The sequence below is a fragment of the Trichechus manatus genome, unplaced genomic scaffold (assembly GCF_000243295.1).
Source record: "Trichechus manatus latirostris isolate Lorelei unplaced genomic scaffold, TriManLat1.0 scaffold00068, whole genome shotgun sequence".
Taxonomy (NCBI): Eukaryota; Metazoa; Chordata; class Mammalia; order Sirenia; family Trichechidae; genus Trichechus; species Trichechus manatus.
This window is the reverse complement of record NW_004444004.1, coordinates 3,840,058-3,861,702: the sequence shown is the minus strand read 5'-3', so window position 1 is coordinate 3,861,702 and position 21,645 is coordinate 3,840,058. Positions and strand designations below refer to the sequence as shown.

Genomic DNA, 21,645 nt, shown 5'->3' with positions numbered 1-21,645 from the left:
AAAGAGACTGGAGAAACCCCGAGAGTATGGCCCCCAGACACCCTTTTAGCTCAGTGGTGAAGTCACTTCTGAGCTTCACCGTTCAGCCGGGGATTGGACAGCCCCATAAAACAAAACGGGACTAATGAGGCACAGCAGTCCAGGGACAAGGACTAGAAGGAAGAAGGGGAGAGGAAAGCTGGTGATAGGGAACGCAAGGTTGAGTAAGGACAGTGTTGACATGTAGTAGGGTTGTTAACCACTGTCATAGGGCAACATGTGTACTGTTTAATTAGAAACTGTTTTGTTCTGTAAACCTTCATCTAAAGTGAGAATAGCAGCACAACTGGAAGAACGTAATTGATGTCACTGAATTGTGCATGTAGAAATTTTTGAAATGGTGTATCTTTGGCTATGTATGTTTTCACCAAAAAAGAAAAAAAAGGTCGAGAAGGGAGAGTGTTGACATGTCGTGGGGTTGTTAACCAATGTCATTAAACAATATGTGTACTGACTGGTGAGAAACTCTTTGTTCTGTAAACCTTCACCTAAAGTACAATAAATAAATAACACCAATAGTAATAACAAGAAAAAAATTCCCTATTTTTATCACTGGTAATCTTATTGATTTGTTTTCCAATATATTTTCCTTTTCCATATCTGAAATCTATGATCATTAATGTGGGCTGGATAGAATGAAGTTTGGCCTTGTTCTAACTATATAAGAAGTTTCCCTTTAACATAAAATAGTCGATATATTCATTACTAGTTAGTCTTGTCTATTAAGTTATTTACCTTATTTATTGAAGTTCCACTTTAGTAGAGAAGGAGGGAGATGTGCAGGTGAATGTGAGTGTACCCAAATGTAATAAAACTGCATTTTTAAAGCATTCTTTAATCCAGACCTCTTTAATTCAAACTTATCTTCTTTCTAGATAGGTTTAAGGTGAAAAGAGAGCCGTCTTTTATTGAATCATTCATTGGACTAGACACTTTCATGTGTTATCTAATTTTGTAGTCCATATGAGAATGCTTTTATTATAAGTAAAAGGATTATTTGACAAATTTTTGTCTTATAAAACTAGAAACGTGTTGCTATATTAAACAATTTGTATTCAATTTGATTGTTCTTTATATCTAATTATAATAATTTTACCATTGCTCAATTTCATTTCTTTGGAGAAGAGGTGCTTTTGTGATACGTTTTCATTGGCAGAAGGAGCAAATATGCTGGGCAAGTCTGGAAGCATGAAGCTGCTCACTGAAAGACTCTTTTCAAATCATAAGATTTGTCATCAATATAGCAGTATTCAACTGCGACATGGATAGTCCAGAGATCTGCTCCTTTAACTGGAAATTTGGTTAGTGTTTAATGTTGAGAAGGGGTGGGAGAGGTAGGTGCTATGGGAAATTGTATTTCCCTCTGGTCTGTGATAGAAACCCTACATTGAGTATAAGGTTCCATATGTGTGTTTCTTGTCTGGAAGTAAAGAGACAGCTCTAGTTTAAAATATTTTTTTATCTGCAATATTTACAAAAAATCAAAGGGTTAGGGTCTTGCTCTTGCTGGTTTTAAAGAAGAGGACTAGGTGGAACTCAAGGGAAAAAACTAGCTTTCCTGGATGAGCATGTTAAGTGGCTCAGGTGGCTCTTGGTATTGATGTGAGGAATCTGAGTAGGTCACTGTCATTTCCAAACTGTATACATCATCTTGGCTACTTTGTGTTCTGCCATGTACCTAGCAGTTCAGCTGGAGGCTTTTTAAACCAAAGTATTTAAATATGCATAGGAGGTTGTTAAACTGGTGCTTGTTGGTAGGGCTGCTGTGTTCTTTCTTATTTTCCTTGGAGGTTGTTCTCTTTGCTTAGCTTCTGTTTTATTTGTTTACAAAGTTATGGGCCTTGAAGTAGGCAGTTATATAAAACCAAACCACACCCATTTACATCAAGTCATTTCCAACTCATAGCAACCTCATAGGACAGAGTAGAACTGCCCCATAGGGTTTTCAAGGCTGTAATCTTTATGGAAGCAGACGGCCACATCCTATGGAGTGGTTGGTAGTTTCAGACTGTTGACCTTTCGGTTAGCAGCTGAGCGCTTAACCACTGTACCACCAGGGTACCTAGGCCGTTATATAGGACTACCTAAAGAAAAGGGTAAAGTGAGAAGGCTGCTTTTTAGGTAAGCAGTTACCCTTCTCATTTCACTACTGTATTACCTCAGTTTCTCAGCCAGTGCCTTTCATGGATATTGCTTTTCTCTCATGGGCTCTGCACTGGCTTGTTTATTACCGTCTTAATGTTCTGTGCCTCCCAGATTAGAAGCCAAATCAATCTACTGTTATTAACATTGAACTATCATGGTGTTACTGGGAAATTAAAAAAAAAAAGACAATTTAATGATATATATCATGTTATTTTTTCCACCATAAAATAACTTTGCATATCTGGTTTCCTTAAGGCAGGATTCCTATCCTTAAGCGACTGCCCTTTTATATATATACCATTGCTATTGCAGGATTTGTACTATTAAGACTACGATAAAGTCAGTGTTATCTAGAACAGTAGTGAGGCAAATAACTGTGCCATAAAATTGTTTAAATTGTCATAGCTGAAAAAATAGCCCCTTTAAAAATAGCAGTAAGAAAACACTCATATATCAGTATATCTGACATCATTCATTATTATTAATAACTTCCTCAAGATTTTTTAGGTGTTGTAAATAAGGTTGTTCAGATTGTACTTTTTTTTTAACTCACATGGAGGGAGATAAGAGGAGTGAGCTATTTTTGGTATGGGCTTAAAGAAGGAAATATCAGTATGACTGGTAACTGATACTTTTGTCAAGTTTAGTTCTTACCTGACTGCTTTGATTTTTTTTTTTATTACTTTAGATTTGAAAGTTTATTTTAAGAGTGACATCTCTAACCTTTGCGTTATGAGCAATGTGTTACCCCTGGAACTGATTGAGTCACTTCATATCTCTGTCTCTATTGCTTTCTGCCTCCTGAACCATTTTCCAGCTTGCTGTAGTCTTCTATTTGTGGTAGGCCTTTTCCCCATTTAATATGTGAAACCTACCACAGAGTTTGAACCTTCTAGCGACTTAATGTTAAAAGGCTTTGGGCCTTCCACTTCTGCCCGTGAAGGAGTAACTGGTACAGGACTTGCTCCCTTCCATCCTACATCCCCCGTAAACAACTAGAAACTAGACAAAATATATGAAACAACTGTTTTCAGATAATTGGACTCTGATCCCTGAGAGGAAGGAAGGAAACAAAGTGAGCCCTACAATGACTCTGGCTTTTTGCCTGGAGGTAATTTCTGGACTGCAGCATTGTGAAGGGGAACCCAAGCAGAGCCTGCAGACTTGCTGAGTTGATGAGACAGAGATAGGAACTCTGGGAGGTCGAGGAAGCAGGAGTTTGTGGGGCAGAGTACTGGAAAGTAGGGAGCTACTCAGAGAAATAGCTCCAGAAATCTACATAGGTATCTCCTTGATCTTTGGCTTAATATTAGTCTAAGCATGTGTTGACAGAAACTCCATGAGGCTGGGAAAAAAAAACAACAACATCTGCTCAGGAGATATAAGCTGAACGATTACCAGCACTCATGCAGGGCTAAGAGAGACATTTGGGTTCCAGCAGCAAAAGTTGAGAGAGCTTGTTGAACACTTAGGGCAGTGACCCTGGAAGGGTCATGCCTTAGTAGTAGGGCTAAACTAGATCAAAGTGTTTTCTAAACCTGAACTAACAAAACTTAAAAACAAGCCTTGGAGAAGAATTACCCACAAGTATTTAACTGCATGACAAAACAAACTTAAACATTCTTAAAAGGAAGACAGCAAAATCCAAACATTCAACAATATAATGATTATAATATCTGGCATTCACAAAATTTACTGGACATGCCAAGAAGCACTAAAATATGACCCATAATCAGGAGGAAAAACAGTCAGTAAAAAAGAACCAGAAATGATAGTTAAAGAATTAGCAGACAAGAACCTTAAAACAGCTGTGAAAATATGTTGAAGATTAGTAAGAAAAACACGAATACTATTGGGAAAGAAATGGAAGGCATATACAAGAACCAAATGGAACTTCTGAAGCTGAAAAATGCAATATATGATATGAAAAATTCACTGGATAGTATGAATAGCAGATTAGACACTGTAGAAGAAAAGGGCAATGAAACTATCCAGTCGGAAAGATAGAGAATGGAAAAAACTGAAGGAAAAAGAGAGTGCCTCAGTGAACTATGGTACAGTATCAAGCAGACTAACACACATATAATCAGAGTCCCAGAAGGAAATGAGGGAGAGAAATGGGCAGAAAAAATAGTGAAAGAAATAACGGCTAGAAATTTTCTAAATACGATGAAAAGTATAAACCTATAGATCGAAGAATGTCAATGAAGCCCAAGCAGTATAACCACAAAGAAATCCACACTAGGGCAATCATCATCAAATTGCTGAAAACCAGTTGTAAAGGGAACATTTTAAAAGCAACTAGAAGAAAAGACATTATACAGAGGAACAAAGGTAAGAATACTATATACTTCTCATCAGAACCAATGCAAACCAGAAGAGCATCTTTGAAAGTGCTGAAAGAAAGAAAAATACTGCCGACCTCTAATTCTATTTCCAATGAAAGTATCTTAAAAAAAATGAAGGTGAAATCTATTTTTTAGACAAACAAAAACAATTTATTGCCAGCAGTCCTAAACTACAAGAAATATTAAAGGACGTTTTTTCAGGCTGAAGGAAAATGATACCAGATGGAAACTTGGATCTCTACAAAGTAATGAAGAGTGACAGATAAATGTGGTAAGTGTGGGATAAATATGAGAGCCTTTTTCTCTCATTTTTAAATATCTTTAGATTAATTGTTTAAAGCAAAATTAATAATTTATCATGGGGTGTATAAGGTATGTAGAAATATAAGATATGACAGTAGCCCCAAGGGATGGGAAGAGTAAAATGAAACTATATTGTTAAAGTCCTTACATTATATCTGTAGTGATATAATATTATTTGAAGGTAGACTACAATAAGCTAAAAGTGCATATTGTACAACCCAGAACAACTACTAAAAAAAAAAAAAAGCATAACTAATAAGCCAATGGTGATATATTTCCAAAATATCAGCTGTTGAAAACCCTATGGAGCATAGTCCTGTTCTAACACACATAGGGTCACCATGAGTTCAAATCAACCCAGTGGCAACTGGTTAGTAAGCCCATAGTGATGATAAAAATTAAATACTAAAATACATTCATTTAATCCAAAATAAGACAGGAAAAGAAGATCAAAGAACAAGTGAGAAAACAAATATCAAATATAAAGATGGTAGACTTAAATCCAGCCACATCAAATTAGATTAAATAGTAGTCTAAATACTCCAATTAAAAGGCTGCATAAAAATGCAAGCTCCAACTATATGCTGTTTACAAAACAAAAAAACAACAAAACTTTAGGGTTAAAAAAATGGGTTAAAATAGAAAGATGGAAAAGATATATCATGGAAAAACTAATCATAAGTAAGCTGGAGTGACTATGTTAATATGAGACAAATTAGACTTCAGGACAAGCAGTATTACCAGGGATATGGAGGGACATTTCATAAGGATAAAAAGTGGTTAATTTATCAATAAGATATAACAATTCTAAATGTGTATGCATCTATCACAGCTTCAAAATACATAAAGAAAAAATTAGATAAAACTGAAAGTATAAATAGACAAAACCACAGTTAAGTTGGATATTTTAACACTCTAAGCAATTGATAGAACTAGTACACCAAAAAAAAAAAAAAATCAGTGAGAAGATGGAAGACCTGAACAACACTAACAACACACTTGACCTCATTGACATTTATAAAACAATGGACCTAATAATACCAGAATACATTTTTTTTTTCAAATACACATGGTACATTCACAAAGATCATATTCTGGGCCATAAAAAAAGTCTCAAAATATTTAGAAGCATTGATATCATACAAAGTATGTTCTCTGACCAAAATGGAATTAAATTAGAAATCAATATCAAAAAGGTATCTGGAAAATTTCCAAATATTAGGAAATTGTACAACATATTTCTAAATAAATCCTGGAATAAATAAGAAATAATAACAGAAGTTAGAAAATATTTTGAACTAAATGATAATGACAATGCAATACATTAAAATTTGTGGCATGCAACTAATACAGTCTTTAGAGGAAAATGTATAGCTTTAAAATGTTTATATTAGAAAAGAATGAAGATCTAAAACAAATAAACTAAGCTTCCACCTTAATAAGCTAGAAAAACAAGAGCAAATTAAACCCCAAATAAGTAAAAAGAGTAAAATCGCAGATTAGAAAGCAATAAAATAGAAAACGGAACAAATCACAGAGAAAAATGTGATGAAATCAAAAGCTGGCTCTTTTAAAAAGATCAATAAAATTGATAAATCGACTGATTATACAAAAGAAAGAAAAGACGCAAGTTAACACAAATTACTAATATTAGGAATAAAAGAGTGGGTATCACTACAGATCCTACAGGCATTAAAAGGATAATTCCGAATAACTTTATGCCAGTAAATTTTAAAATTTAGATGAAATGAAAAAATTCCTTTAAAGACACAAATATCAAAATTGACTTAAAAAGAACTAGAAAATCTGAATAACCCTGTATCTCTTAAATATATAATTAAAAGCCATCCCATAATTAAAACTCTAGATTCTGATGACTTCACTAGTGAATTCTATCAAATATTTAAGAAAAAATAAATCAAGCTCTTAGAAAATTAAGGATAGGATTCTTCCTAACGCATTCTATGAGGCTAGCACTACCCTGATGCCAAAAACTGACAGACATTATAAGAAAACAGAACTACAGACCAATATGCCTTATGTACATACACACAAATGTCCATCGCCAAATATTAGCAAATCAAAAAAATGAACCTTGACCGTTAGCTCACAGTATACAAAAAAATTAATCACAATGGATCATAAACCTAAATGTAAAAGCTAAAGTTATAAAACTTGTGAAAGAGAACTGGAGAAAATCTTTATGACGTTTGGGTAGGCAAATATTTCTTCAATTGAACACCAAAACATGAAGCAGGAAGAAAAGAAAAATCAATAAATTGAACTTCATAAAAGTTAAAAACCTCTCTTCCAACGATATCATTAGGGAAATGAAAAGGCAAGCCACAAACTGTGATAATATATTTCCAGTATATATATATGTAATAAAGAATTGGCACCCAAAATATACATATAAAAAATACCTACAACTCAATAAAAAGAAGACAAGCAATCCATTAAAAATGAGTAAAAGAGGAACAACTAGAACGGAAATAATGAGAATGTTGACACAATGTGAAGAATGTAACCAATATCCCTGAACATTATATGTAGAAATTACTGAATGGGAACCTGTTTTGCTGTGTATACTTTCACCAAAAATGCAATAAAATATTTTTAAAAATGAGTAAAAGAGTTGAGCAGGCACTTTCCAAAAGAAGATATATGAGTGACCATTAAGCACATGAAAAGTTGCTCAACATCCTTAGTTATTAGAGAAATATAAATTAAAACCACAGTGAGCTATCTCTACACATTCACTAAAATGTAGAAGATTGACAATAACAAGTGTTGGTGAGGATGTGGAGCAACTGGCACTCTTATATGTTGCTGAGGGGAATGTATAAAAATGGTACAGGAACTTTGGAAATTAGTTTGGCAGTTTCTTATAAAGTTAAACATACACCTTCCTTGTGTCTCAGCAATTCCATTCATAGGTATTTACCCAAAAGAAATTAAAACCAATGTCTACACAAGGACTTGAACATAAATATTATCATAATGGCTTTATTTATAGTAGCCCAAAACTAGTTGTTGTTGTTAGGTGCCGTTGAGTAAGTTCCAACCTGTAGCGACTCTGTACAACAGAATGAAACACTGGCCGGTCATGCGCCATCCTCACAGTCATCGTTATGCTTGAGCCCATTGTTGCAGCCACTTTGTCAATCCATCTCCTTGAGGGTCTTCCTCTTTTTCGCTGACCCTCTGCTTTACCAAGCACGATGTCCTTCTCCAGGGACTGATCCCTCCTGCTAACATGTCTGAAGTATGTGAGACGTAGTCTCGCCATCTTTGCTTCTAAGGAGCATTCTGGCTGTACTTCTTCCAAGATAGATTTGTTTGTTCTTTTGGCAGTCCATGGTATATTCAGTATTCTTCGCCAGTACCACAATTCAAAGGCATCAGTTCTTCTTTGGTCCTGCTTATTCATCATCCAGCTTTTGCACGCATAAGAGGCGATTGAAAGCACCATGGCTTGGGTCAGATGCACCTTAGTCTTCAAGGTGGTATCTTTGCTTTTCAATACTTTAAAGAGGTCTTTTGCAGCAGATTTCCCCAATGCAATGCGTCCTTTGATTTTTTTGACTGATGCTTCCATGGGTTTTGATTGTGCATACAAGTAAAATGAAATGCTTGACAACTTCAGTCTTTTCTCTTTTTATCATGATGTTGCTTATTGGTCCAGTTGTGAAGACTTTGTTTTCTTTACATGGAGGTGTAATCCATACTGAAGACCGTAGTCGTTGATCTTTATCAATGAATGGTTCAAATCTTCTTCGCTTTCAGCAGGCAAGGTTGTGTCATCTGCATAACGCAGCTTGTTAATGAGTCTTCCTCCAGTCCTTCCTCCAAAACTAACAGCAACCCAAATATCCATCAGCAGGTAAACAAACTGTGGTATATCCATTTAGTGAAACACTACTCAGCAATAAAACGATCAAACAACATCAATAGATTTCAAAAGTATTACGCTAAGTGAAAGAAGCCAGATATAAAAGACAGCATACTGTATTATTTGCATTCATATGAAATTCTAGAAAGAGAAAAACCAATGTGGCAGAAAGCAGATTAGCATTTGCCGGAGTCAGGAGTGTGGAGAAGGAATTGACTGCAAAGGGGCACAAAGGAATTCTTTGGGGTGATGAACATGTTTTATATTATGATTATCGTTTAGGTACATGTACGTATACATTTGTCAAAATTTATTGAATCTTACACTTAAACTGGGTGCTTTTATTGCATATAAATTACACTGTAATAAAGTTTATTTTTAAAAAGAATCACTTTGGAGGTGAGGATGTCAATTCCGCCTAAAAAACCTCTATCTCTTGGATATTTAATAGTCGAGGTTCTTGAGGGGTTGACCTATTTTCTGAAAGGTAGAAGAGGAGAAAACAAAGAAATCAAAGCCAACATAAGCTGCTGTAATACAAAATATGGTCTCATTTCAGTACTTTGTGCCTCATCTTACCTTTCTTCTTCCCTCTAAATGAGAAGGGCGTGCCAAATTCCTGCTACAAAGCTGAGTCTTTCCAGCCCCTTTCTCCCATGGGAGTGAGTAATCGAATACAAGGACTTTAAAATCGAAACAGTTACCTTTCGAAACCTAGACAACAAGTGAAAAAACCTCAGTTGTACTGCAAGTCTTACTTAGTTGGCACATTACATCACATCTCCTTGGAATGGGAGACAAGGTAAAAATCTGATGAAATAATAAAGAAGCTGGATAACTTTCCAGCTCTTTTTACATCAGTGCTTAAATCAATCGGCGTATTTATTTCCCATCTACTTTCCTTCTGCTAATTGAGTGGGCTCTGTGGGGAAGACAATAGTAGAAGATAGGTCCTTAGCTGGAGAAGTAGATAACAAAAAAAGCCAAACCAGTTGCCAGCGAAGTCAGTTTGGACTCATGGTGACCCTATGTGTGTCAGAGTAGAACTGTGCTCGATAGGGTTTTCAATGGCTGATTTTTTTCAGAAGTAGATTGCCATGCCTTTCTTTCGACGCACCCCTGGGTGGACTCGAACTTCTAACCTTTTTGTTAGCAGCCAAGCACTTAACTGTGCCACTCAGGTACAAACACAACATAAAAAAACAAAACAAAAAACCTTTGTTGTTTTCATTGTTTTGTTTAAAGTGTTATGAGTTCTGTGAACATCCGGCATACACATAGTCATATGGAAGTACCAAAACACAGTTCCATAAAAGTTTTTAATGACATAAAAAAAAAGAATTGACTGTATAAATCAATACTAATTTTAAAACCCCTGAACCTAGTTCTCCTCTTTTCCTTACTTTTACTCACTTTAAGTTTAGGAATCATAAGACTTCAATAGAAATTCATCTTTTTTGCCTGGTCTGTTTTATGTTAAAATAATTAATTCTTTTCATAGTAAAGGCCAATTCTCAAACCTTAAAGCTTTTTGAACAAATGATTTCAGAATAGGAAATCCAAATAGAGATTATTTCATTTTGGAAATCTATAGCGAACTGTCATTTAAAATTTATTCATAAATTAAATTTTTAGGTAATTAAAATGTGTAGTGTATTCTCATTATCAGAACAAAACACCAGCTATTTCATGCTTAAAATGCTACCAAATAGTAAATTTAATACCCACTGCAGTGTAAACTAAGAGAAGAAAATATGTATAATACAGTATTCTTTTTTCCCAATCCAGGTAGACTTTCTCATCTAATTTAGGGCTCTGGGGAAAAAAAAGTAATAAGTCAGTCTCTCTCAACATATAAACTCTTGAGACTGAATTAAACAAAAAGTTTGCTGAAAATTGTTGCTTTGGTCTTACTGAGGAGGAGAAATTGTTCTTTCAGTTCAAAAATTGGTAGAATCAAACGAATCCCTTAAAGTATGCTTGTGACTTGGCTGGTTGTATGTCAGTGATGATTACACTTGATTTACAAAAAACCACTTTGTCAACCTTCCAAATCATCTGCAAAACTTTAGACTGCCTCTCTTCCTCTGGCATTTGCCAGTTAAATTAACATTGTAAAAATGGAAAAAAAGAGAATATAATGCTGCTATGATAGAATTTCTTGGAACACCAGGCAAAGAAAAGTACTGAAAGATTGGCAATTCCTGATTCCGACTTTCAAATATTTGTGGTCTCCTATACTAATCCCCTGGTGGTGCAATGATTAAGAGCTCAGCTGCTAACCAAAAGGTCAGCAGTTTGAACCCACTAGTCGCTTCTTGGAAACCCTGTGGGGCAGTTCTGCTCTGTCCTATAGGGTCGTTATGAGTCAAAATCGACTCGATGGCAACAGGTTTGGTTTGGTTTTTATACTAATCCATGCTGTCTATCTAAACAGTGCCTTCTTTGTACTGAGCCCAATAGGATACAGTCTATTTACAAAGTTTGAAGGGAAGGGTATGGTATTAGGCTACAATGATTTAATATGTTTTCTTTATTTGCAGTAAAGGATTGGTGTGGATGAGAAAGTGTAAAATGCACCTCAAGATAACTTTCTCCATTCTATCCCTCCCTTCCTAGATTAGCCCTCTCTATTCTTCTCCTTTCACAGCGTATCTATTTGAATTTTAAATTATTCCTGGAAGAGTTAAGCCTCATTCATTCTGTGTTATGAATTACTTAATCAAATGATCGAACAGTACCCTGCTGAGTAGCTGTTAACCACTGGGAAATGGAAGTTTTGATTGAGAGGAAATTTGTGGATATTAAGTAAATAGTAGACTTGGGTATGATGAAGGTTGGCTGGGAAACAAGAAAAAAAAAAGCGAAGAAGGCTGAGAGGAGGTCAGAAAGGGTGATGGGAAGGCATTAAAGATAAACTGGTATTCTGCTGTGTATATTCTCAACAACAAAAAAAATATGTATAAAGAAAGATAAACTGGTAGATTTTGCTGGGGGCTTCTAATTAATGTCTGATTGAAGTCATGGGGAATAGCGTAGAAGCTTGTAAATTAGATCTAGTGTTTGTTTCTAAGCTGGCCCAGCCTTTCCAGTTCATCCTGGTACCTTCCCATCTAATCTCTCCTTTCCTGGGAGGAGTCAGAGGAGAAGATTTGTGCTTATGCTCACCTGTGTGTTACTGCTGCATAGTATTCATGGAATTTTCCTATTCTTTGGCTTTTAGAAGAGATCTAGGTTTGCTACTCACAATCTTTTTTTTTTTCCCTATAGAGGGAAAAAATCCAATAAACTGGTATTAAGAAAATCTGGAGACTTAGCTGGGTTCTAGCTTGGTGATTATGCCCTTAGACTCCTTGGATCTCAGTTTTCTTTTTTTTTAATCTGTAAAACGAAGAGGAAATTGATAATCTCTTAAACACTTTTCCAGTTTAATGATGTGTAAGATCCATTATTATACAAACTTTGAACTATGTACAGAAGTTTTTTTTAGGGATTTAACTATAGTGAGTATGTTTTTACAAATTGAATCTGAGTTTATATGGTTTGGAAATTAAACATATAGTTTCTTTGTGTTGAAACAGGAAGTGAAAGGTTTTAACCTGGTGATGTTAGGAAGACACCACCATTTCTGTCTTTCTCAAACTTCTAAATCCTGGGGAATTATGGTATTGAGTTTAGTTGTATGCTATGAGTAATACAGTTGGATTTTTGAGCTAGATTGCTGAGGCACCTGAGGATAGTTTTCAGGGCAATCATTATTTGCTGGCAGAAGAGAACTACCTACAATATAAATAACCTTGTTGATTACCCTGTTAGAGTACATTATTATTATATTGGTAGGGATTGATATTATATTGTTAATGTTACCACCTACAAATTTCATTTTTAGAAGAGCAGATGGTGGGCCAAATGTGGTACAATGGTTAAAGCACTCAGATGCAAACCGAAAGGTCGGTGGTTTGAACCCACCAGCTGCTCTGCTGGAGAAAGTTGTGGCAATCTGCTTCCTTAAAGATTTACAGCCTTGGAAACTCTGTGGGGCAGTTCTACTCTGTCCTATAGGGTTGCTGAGTCGGAATTGACTCAATGGCAAAGAGTTTATATATATATATTTATATATATAATATAAAATATGTTTTATAATATAAAAAATATATGTATTTACATATATATATAAAAACCTCTGTTTTTGCCTTGGTATGGCAGGGGAGGTAGGATTTATGGTAAAATATTGTTAATGCCCCTTTTTCATTGTCTTTTCTAATTGTACCTTTCTCCCACAAACACATTTCAAATCTATTCTGGCCTAAATCATCAATAGAATAGTCTCAAAAGTGGGGCTAAGGGAATGGCAAGCAACTAGGACTGGGGAGTATCCTGTTCACAATTTACATTGCAATTTACAATGCAATTTACGTTGCATTTCTTTATTTTTGCTGATTCCAGGGAACTATATTTCCCTGAGAGCCACTATTGACCTGACAGTATTGGTTGCCAGTTGGCAGGGAAGATTCACCTAGATTAGGTGGTTACTTCCTGTTCCTGTCTACAGACTTGGAAAAATGGAGAGAATTTACTTTCCTCCAAAGATTTCTCAGAACACAGTGGTACAAAATGTTCAGAAGTAGGAAAATTCCTTTAAAAACTATGTCTGGTTACCCTCGGATAAACATTTCCATTAATATTTCATCTCATTTTGTGCGCCTTTCCAGTTTATAGTATTTTTTATGTATGTAGGTGGCCTCAAACCATATGGTAAAAGTATTTTCCAAAAACATTCAATCTTTGTCTTACTATGAACTGTTTTCCTTATTTCCTTGTCATTGAGCAGTAGCTACTTTAAACTGGCTCAAAAGCCTTTTTCTACTTTTTGATCTGTCTCTGATTATGCTGATGTCTTGTGTCCTTTTGGGAGCTCATACATGTTTTAATAACACATTTAAAAATGAAATTGACTGTTTTTCGCTCTGTATGTTGCTATTTTGTTGCTGTTTTTAGATAATACGTATTGAATGTTGCCATAGTCATTGCCCTGTACAAAACAGTTATCACACACAAGATGCATCTCTTGCTGTCAGTGATTTTTATTCTGTCCCAGTCTACTTTAAAATGCTTAACTTCCCAGGTTCTTTTTCCCATTAAACACTGCTTTTTAAGTATTTTAGTTTTTGGATTTGCATTTGAAAATGGAAAAACAAAGTCCCAGATTTTTAAGGAATAGTTTTATTCTGTCTACTAAAAGTCTGATTTTTTCCATCTCTGGTCACCTGTCCTAAACACAGTGGGGTTGCCAAGTAGCATGCCCTCCCATCTTTGACACAGATACTTCCCCGCAATGCCAGCGCCCCCTACAAGTGAATGTTGCCTAGGGCAGGTAAGGAACAGGGAGAGTGCAGATGATTCTGCATCTGCTCTACCTCTTATGGGGGTTCTTGAGAACACATATTCAACAGTACTTAAAATTCATAGAATGTTAAATCTGGAAGAGACCATCAGACTACTCACTGTTCCCTGAATGTACACTTTTACATTTCCATGCCCTTGTTTATTATGAAGTGCCTTTTCTTCCTAGTCCGCCTGGCAAAATGCAGCTTATCCTCTAGCGCTGTACCCCTGGAATTCATCATTGATAGTGTAGCATTATAAAAAACTGTATAATTCCCCCCCGACTTAAGAGCTTGGGTGCTAACCAAAAGGCTGGCAGTTCGAATCCACCAGCTGATCCTTGGAAACCTTATGGGACAGTTCCACTCTGTCCTGTAGAGTTGCTGTGAGTTGGAATCGACTCGACAGCAACGGGTTTTGTTTGTTTTTTTGGATGTATCTGAATGCCCTGCAACTTATTTTCTAATACAGTGTTTTAGTTTGTGTTCCCTTTCTATTTACCCTTTAAAATTTGAATGATTGCTCGAGCAGATAAGGTTATATTAAGAATGATTATCTTACTTATCCCATTTTAGTGGGATAAGTATGACAATTGAAAATAATGTACTTTTAAATTACTTTCATTTCAAGTGTTTTTGATAGGAAATGAATTGACTCACATTTTTAGGTTTCTCACTCAAGTCACTCAGGAAGAAAATATATGACTTAGTTTTGTTTTGTTGAGAAGTCATCATGGTATTTAAAGACATGTTATTATGTGTGTTACACTGTGATTCACTTTCTTTTGAAGCCTGCCAAAGGACCTGCCTTACGTAGATATACTTTCTATAGGTGTTGTTATGGGAGATGATTGATATCCTACTGTCCATAAAAACTGTTGCTGACGTTCACTAGAACAAATTAGAAAGTGAAAAATGAAGAGGTGAAATTCATCTTTAAAGATAATGTGTGGATTTTAGGACACTAGTATTTGTATGAGTAATGAAAAAAATGGTGAGAAAGTAATCCCATCTAATTCTTCTCTTCCTAATCAACTATTAGTGGTGAGCAATTAGAGAAAATTCTCCAACTGGAGCATTAGAATCTTGTCTCAAGTTATATGATGTAGAAAGCAGAAAACCTTGCCTTCACCATTTGCTTTTTATTTTAGTACCTTTACTGTAGGTCACCCAGCAGTTGAATACTGACATTGACAGTTAACTTGGCCTTGTACTTAAATAATCTCTTTCAATGCCACTGGGCATTTGGCTCTTGGAAGAAGGTAACTCTTAGTATTGCTCCCTAATTTGTATTCATTATTCGTTTGGGAATGTATCTGCCATTGTGGCAATCTGTCAGAACTCAGTGTAATTCATATGTTTGAGGTGGGTGAAGCACCCGAACAGGATATATTTTCACCAACTGCTAATGACTGACTAGAGGATATTTTAAAAGAAAGACTGTGGTCTCCAACTCACCAGTGTATTATAAAAAATATATAAGGTATGGTATGTCCCACTAAAATTTAAATTTTTAGAGAGTGGAAATGTGTTATACCAGTAATGCTGTGAACACTCATATTAACATGCACCACCCCCAACTCTAGGCTATGTATTTATTTACAAAATATCCTCAAATGTTTAAATTATTTTATTTCATAAAAATTGACATAGACTTAATAATTTATTGAGGATGTCAGTGGTTTGCCGAATCCAAACATCTACTATATAAAACTTCGTTTAAAACTGCATTACCTTCTTGATGCCATTTTAATTCCAGAACACTTAATTGTGCTCATGAGGAACCTGTACATAGACCAAGTGGCAGTTGTTTGAACAGAACAAGGGCATACCGTGTGGTTTAAAGTCAGGAAAGGTGTGCGTCAGGGTTTTATCCTTTTACCACACCTATTCAGTCTGTATGCTGAGCAAATAATCCGAGCAGCTGGACTGTATGAAGAAGAAGAGGGCATCAGGATTGGAGGAAGACTCCTTAACAAGCTACATTATGCAGATGACACAACCTTGCTTGCTGAAAGTGAAGAGGACTTGAAGCACTTACGGGTGAAGATCAAAGACCACAGCCTTCAGTATGGATTACACCTCAACATAAAGAAAACAAAAATCCTCACAACTGGACCAATAAGCAACATTATGATGAACGGAGAAAAGATTGAAGTTGTAAAAGATTTCATTTTACTCAGATCCACAATCAACACCCATGGAAGCAACAGTCAAGAAATCGAACAACATATTGTATTGGGCAAATCTGCTGCAAAAGACCCCTTTAAAGTGTTGAAAATCAAAGATGTCACCTTGAAGACTAAGGTGCATCTGACCCAAGCCATAATGTTTTGAGTTGCCTTGTAGGCATGCGAAAGCTGGACAATGAATAAGGAAAACCGAAGAAGAATTGATGCCTTTGAATCGTGGTGTTGGTGAAGAATATTGAATATACCATGGACTGCCAGAAGAAGGAACAAATGTGTCTTGGAAGAAGTATAGCCAGAATGCTCCTTAGAAACAAAGATGACAAGGCTGTGTCTCACATACTTTGGACATGTTATCAGGAGGGATCAATCCCTGAAGAAGGACATTATGCTTGGTAAAGTAGAGGGTCAGCAAAAAAGAGGAAGACCCTCAAGGACATGGATTGACATAGTGGCTGTAACAATGGGCTGAAGCATGACAACAATTGCGAGGATGGTGCAGGACCGGGCAGTGTTTCGTTCTGTTGTACATAGGGTTGCTGTGAGTCAGAACCAGCTCGACAGCACCTAACAACAGCAACAACGGCATACTTTTATCTTTGATGCTTGACAGATTGTATTCCTAAGCAATGATTTTATCTAAAAATTAAAATTTTCTAGTTTGAGAGTGTTACTTTGTTAATGTTGCTATTTGAGCCCTGGTGGTGCAGTGGTTAAAGCATTTGGCTGCTAACTGCAAGGTGGGAGATTTGAACCCGCCAGCTGTTCCATGGGAGAAAGATGTGGCAGTCTGCTTCTGTAAAGATTTACAGCCTTGGAAACCCTGTGGAGGCAGTTCTACTCTGTCCTATAGGGTGGCTATGAGTCGGAATCGACTTGACAGCAAGAGGTTTTAATGTTTCTATTGCTCTTCCCCTCTCCAAACCCTGCTCATTTTTCTAGGCTGAGCTGAAGATTATCAAACTCCATGAAGTTTTCTTCTATACCAGTAGCTTAATTTATGGAATTTTGGATATGGCTTATAGTACTTATTTCTTTTTGCCTTGTATTATAATTAGCTGTGAACATGCCTGCCTCCTGTACTGGCTCTTGAGAGCAACGGCTACGTTTTAGGCATCTTTGTACTCCTATAGCACCTTTCAGTGTTTTGCCCCTATATATTCAGTATTTGTTGAAATTGTTGATTTTTCCTCTAATTTTCTAAGTTAGATTTCTGAAACAACCCATAATTTGAGGTTTAAATGAAGAATCATGCAGTAGACATGATGGTTAAGACACTAGTCAAGACTGCCCAGGTTGGAATGCCTACTTCATTATATATTAACTCTGTGGCTACTTCATCTATAAAATAGGGATGATAGTAATAGTATCAGTCTCCTAGGGTTGTTGATGGGGACTAAAATAAATAATTTGCTTAAAACGTTTATTGTGGTACCTAATATAGGATACACTCAATAAAACGTAGCTATCATTATTGCTAAGTGTGGTCCTAATTGAACTAGACTCTGAGATCCTTTAGGAGGGTCTGTTTTTTTGGTCTTTTTATCTCAGGCATCTCACCTTACATATAGTAATTACTCAATAAATATTTGTTTGAATTGATTTAACCGTATTTTTTATCTTCCATTACAGCCCACTGTTTGTAACATGGAAGATTGGTCGAGACAAAAGATTGCGTGGATGCATAGGTACTTTTTCTGCCATGAATTTGCATTCAGGACTCAGGGAGTACACACTTACCAGGTGAAGACCAATTTTTGTTACCTCTGTTTCTAGATTTAAAAAAGTTTATGAAATTTGAACCTGATAATTTAACTTCTTTTCCTTTACCAAATTGTTAACATTCTTGACTCCTTTAATGCCAGATTTTTTCCTTTTTTGACCACTTACCTTATCTCCAGTACATTGTCATTGATATATATTATCATAAAGTACTGTGATTACATGTACATGTATTCCGCCATAGATGTTTTGAAGTGTTTTTTTTTTTAATTCTTCCAATGGCCAGCTTACTTTGTATAACTTAAAACTCTGTGACCCAATATCCATGGGTTACCAAAATGTATTACTTTCCATAACAATCATTGTGTCTTCCCTATTAGGCTTTTTAAAAATAGTTGATGTCTATTTCATCTTACACGTTTTGTTATACTTTTTTATGTACTTCTGAAATTGAAGGGAGAATCTCAGAAGAAAGGATGCTACAGCCTGGCAGCACAATCATTCACATTCACGCTTCACCCAGAATTCATTGTAACCGTTGCCATCTAGTCAATTCCAACTCATAGCGACCCTATAGGACAGAGTAGAACTGCCCTATAGAGTTTCCAAGGAGCACCTGGCGGATTTGAACTGCTGAACTTTTGGTTAGCAGCTGTAGCACTTAACCACTACACCACCAGGGTTTCCAAAATTCATTGTAGCTTTACTTATTTTGCTTCATCAAACACAATGACAAAGTAATGAACACCTCATTACAGTTGTTAAGACTTAGTTCCTAATTTCTGAACTCACAAAAATCTTTCTAGCATGCCATCTGATCTTGCTTTTATTAAAGTTTGGATTTCTAGCAAATTGTATTCCAAAATTATTTCAAAAGAAGAAAATTCCTGAAATAATAGGCTATTAGTAAAGGAATTTCCTGTTTTTGTTCATATTTTAGGGTGATTATCTGATATAGTTTCTATAGTTGTAATATGCAATGTCTGTCCAACAAGAAATTGGTCCCTGGTGACTGTTGGTACTTGGGGGCAAGTTGCTTAACCTCCATAGGTGAAGCAGTAATTACAGTATTTTGTTCTGTATACTTAATAGGGATGTTAGGGGAATGAAGTAATAACATTACAGACAATGTTATGAAATGTTCATTATTTTACTGTAGAATTGCATAGGTGCAGGCTCATAGCACCAGTTAGTAAAATGCTGGTGAGTTTAGTAGTCTCCTGTTTGAAAGTGTGCAGTAGTGTACAGCTACAGGGTTTTCTTAGCTTATAGTAAAGTCCAACAGGAAAAGCAGTGGCTTGGAGGGTCACATTCATTCTTAGCTTTTCACAGGTATTAGAAACTGGGAGTTTGAACTTTCTTAAATAACATATGGGCAGTGAGGGGGGTCAAAACACATATTCTGGAAATAACTACAACTTGTTAAAAATACTATGCATGCTAGTCTAGGCATGTTAGATTTTTTTTTTCTGACATGAAATACAATGAGCTTGTTTTGGGATGTTAGCAAATTCTGCCAGTGAATATCTTTTTTGGGGATAGGTGCGTATGAAATTACTCTTTTAATAGCTAAACAAAAGCAATTTATTGTACATTTTCAAAAATAAGCAGTCACGAGGAACACTGAATCCTTGACATTATATGCAAAAAGGACTCTATGGCCCAGTGAATTTGGGAAACATTGGTTAAACCAATTTAAACAGCTCTCCTTACTGCAAGACTTCTAAGAACCTTTTATGTTAATAGGATTATGAATCTCTGAGAGAAAGATACAGAATACAGCATTTCCCAGATTTCAGCTCATTGCAGAACACTTTTATCTTCCCACCCCAGTGTCTTGTGAGATTACTGTTCCAAGGAACACATTTTTAGAAACACAGGTCTGTTATAAAATTTCAATTTTATGTTGTATTTGAGGAGTCAGAGTTGATAGTATAGGAATCCTTTGTACTCTCTCTTGAAATTGTGGCAGAAATCCCATGATCAAATATTATATACTTTTAGAAATCTTTAGTAGTAACTGCAGTAGCAACTTGGTTTTGTTTAAAGAAAATGTGAAATTCTTTTGCCCACATTGATAAGAAGGGATGAGAATATCAGACTTTCAAGGACTTGTGGATCTACCTCCTAGGGTAATTACCAAAAGGATTACAGTATATTTTTCTGACAATAATGTGATTCTGAATGAATTGTTCAGATAGTTGATCTTGGAAATTTGCCTGCGTTTGTATACCTTGTTACCCTCATTACAGTGTATAGCTCTTCCTGTTTACTTTTCAACTTTTTCCTGATGGTTCTATACAACTTCCTCAAATTGTATAATACATATTAGAGGGGTATGTGTGTGTGTGTACATACACACATAGATGCATCTAGTTTTACTTCATATTTTTGTTTGACTTAATTTTTTTTTGCTTAATAATAAGAATCAAGTGTTTGGAAGAGATGAACAGAAGAAAACATATCTTAAAATATAAAAATACTGTTTCTGGACTCATTTTAGAGTAAAAAACTGTAAGATGTCACTTTAAAAACTTACAGTATAATTTTTTTTGTTCTCTCATATTTTATTTTTTATTATACTTTAGATGAAGGTTTACAGAATAAATAGTTTCTCATTAAACAGTTAGTACACATATTGTTTTATGACGATGATTAACAACCCCACGGCATGTCAACACTGTCCCTTCTCAACCTTGGGTTCCCTATTACCAGCTTTCCTGTCCCCTCCTGCCTTCTAGTCCTAGTCCCTGGACTGTTAAGCCCCATTAGTCCCGTTTTGTTTAATGGGGCTGTCTAATCTTTGGCTGAATGGTGAACATCGGGAGTGATTTCACCACTGAGCTAAAAGGGTGTCTGGGGGCCATACTCTTGGGGTTTCTCCAGTCTCTGTCAGGCCAATAAGTCTGGTCTTTTTTTGTGAGTTAGAATTTTGTGCTACATTTTTTCTCCAGCTCTGTCCAGGACCCTCTACTGTACAGGAACCTCTACTGTGATCCCTGTCAGAGCAGTCAGTGGTGGTAGCCAGGCACCATCTAGTTGTACTGGACTCAGTCTGATGGAGGCCATGGTAGTTGTGGTCCATTAGTCCTCTGAGCAAATCTTTCCTTTGTATCTTGTTTTCTTCATTCTCCTTGCTCCTGAAGGGGTGAGACCAGTGGAGTATCTTAGATGGCTACTTACAGGCTTTTAAGACCCCAGATGCTACTCACCAAGGTAGAATGTAGAAGATTTTCTTTATAAACTGTGTTATGCCAGTTGAGCTAGATGGTCCCCAAGACCATAGTCCCCAGAGCCCTTTACCCAGCATTTCAGTCCCTCAGGGAGTTTGGATGTGTCTGGAGCTTCCATGACCTTGCCTTTGTCAAGTTGTGCTGGCTTCCCCAGTATTGTGTACTGTCTTACCTTGCACCAAAGTTACCAGTTACCTATTGTCTATTTAGTATTCCCCCCCGCCTCCCATCCCCCGTAACCAACAAAGCTTGTTACTTTTTGTGTGTGAGCTTTTTTATGGGTTTTTACAGTAGTGGTCTTATATAATATTTGTCCTTTTGTGATTGACTTATTTCACTCAGCATAATGTCCTCCAGTTTCATCCATGTTATGAGATGCTTCACAGATTC

The 21,645-nt window shown here is 36.0% G+C and overlaps 1 protein-coding gene across 1 annotated transcript in view; it reads left to right on the top strand.

Annotated features, from left to right (window-relative positions):
• AMMECR1 (AMMECR nuclear protein 1) overlaps positions 1-21,645 on the top strand; it is a 129,942-nt gene that overhangs the window by 42,588 nt on the left and 65,709 nt on the right. Inside the window, exon 2 of the mRNA XM_004379769.2 lies at positions 17,933-18,043. Coding sequence (XP_004379826.1) covers positions 17,933-18,043 — 111 coding nt within the window. The remainder of the gene's footprint in view (positions 1-17,932; positions 18,044-21,645) is intronic.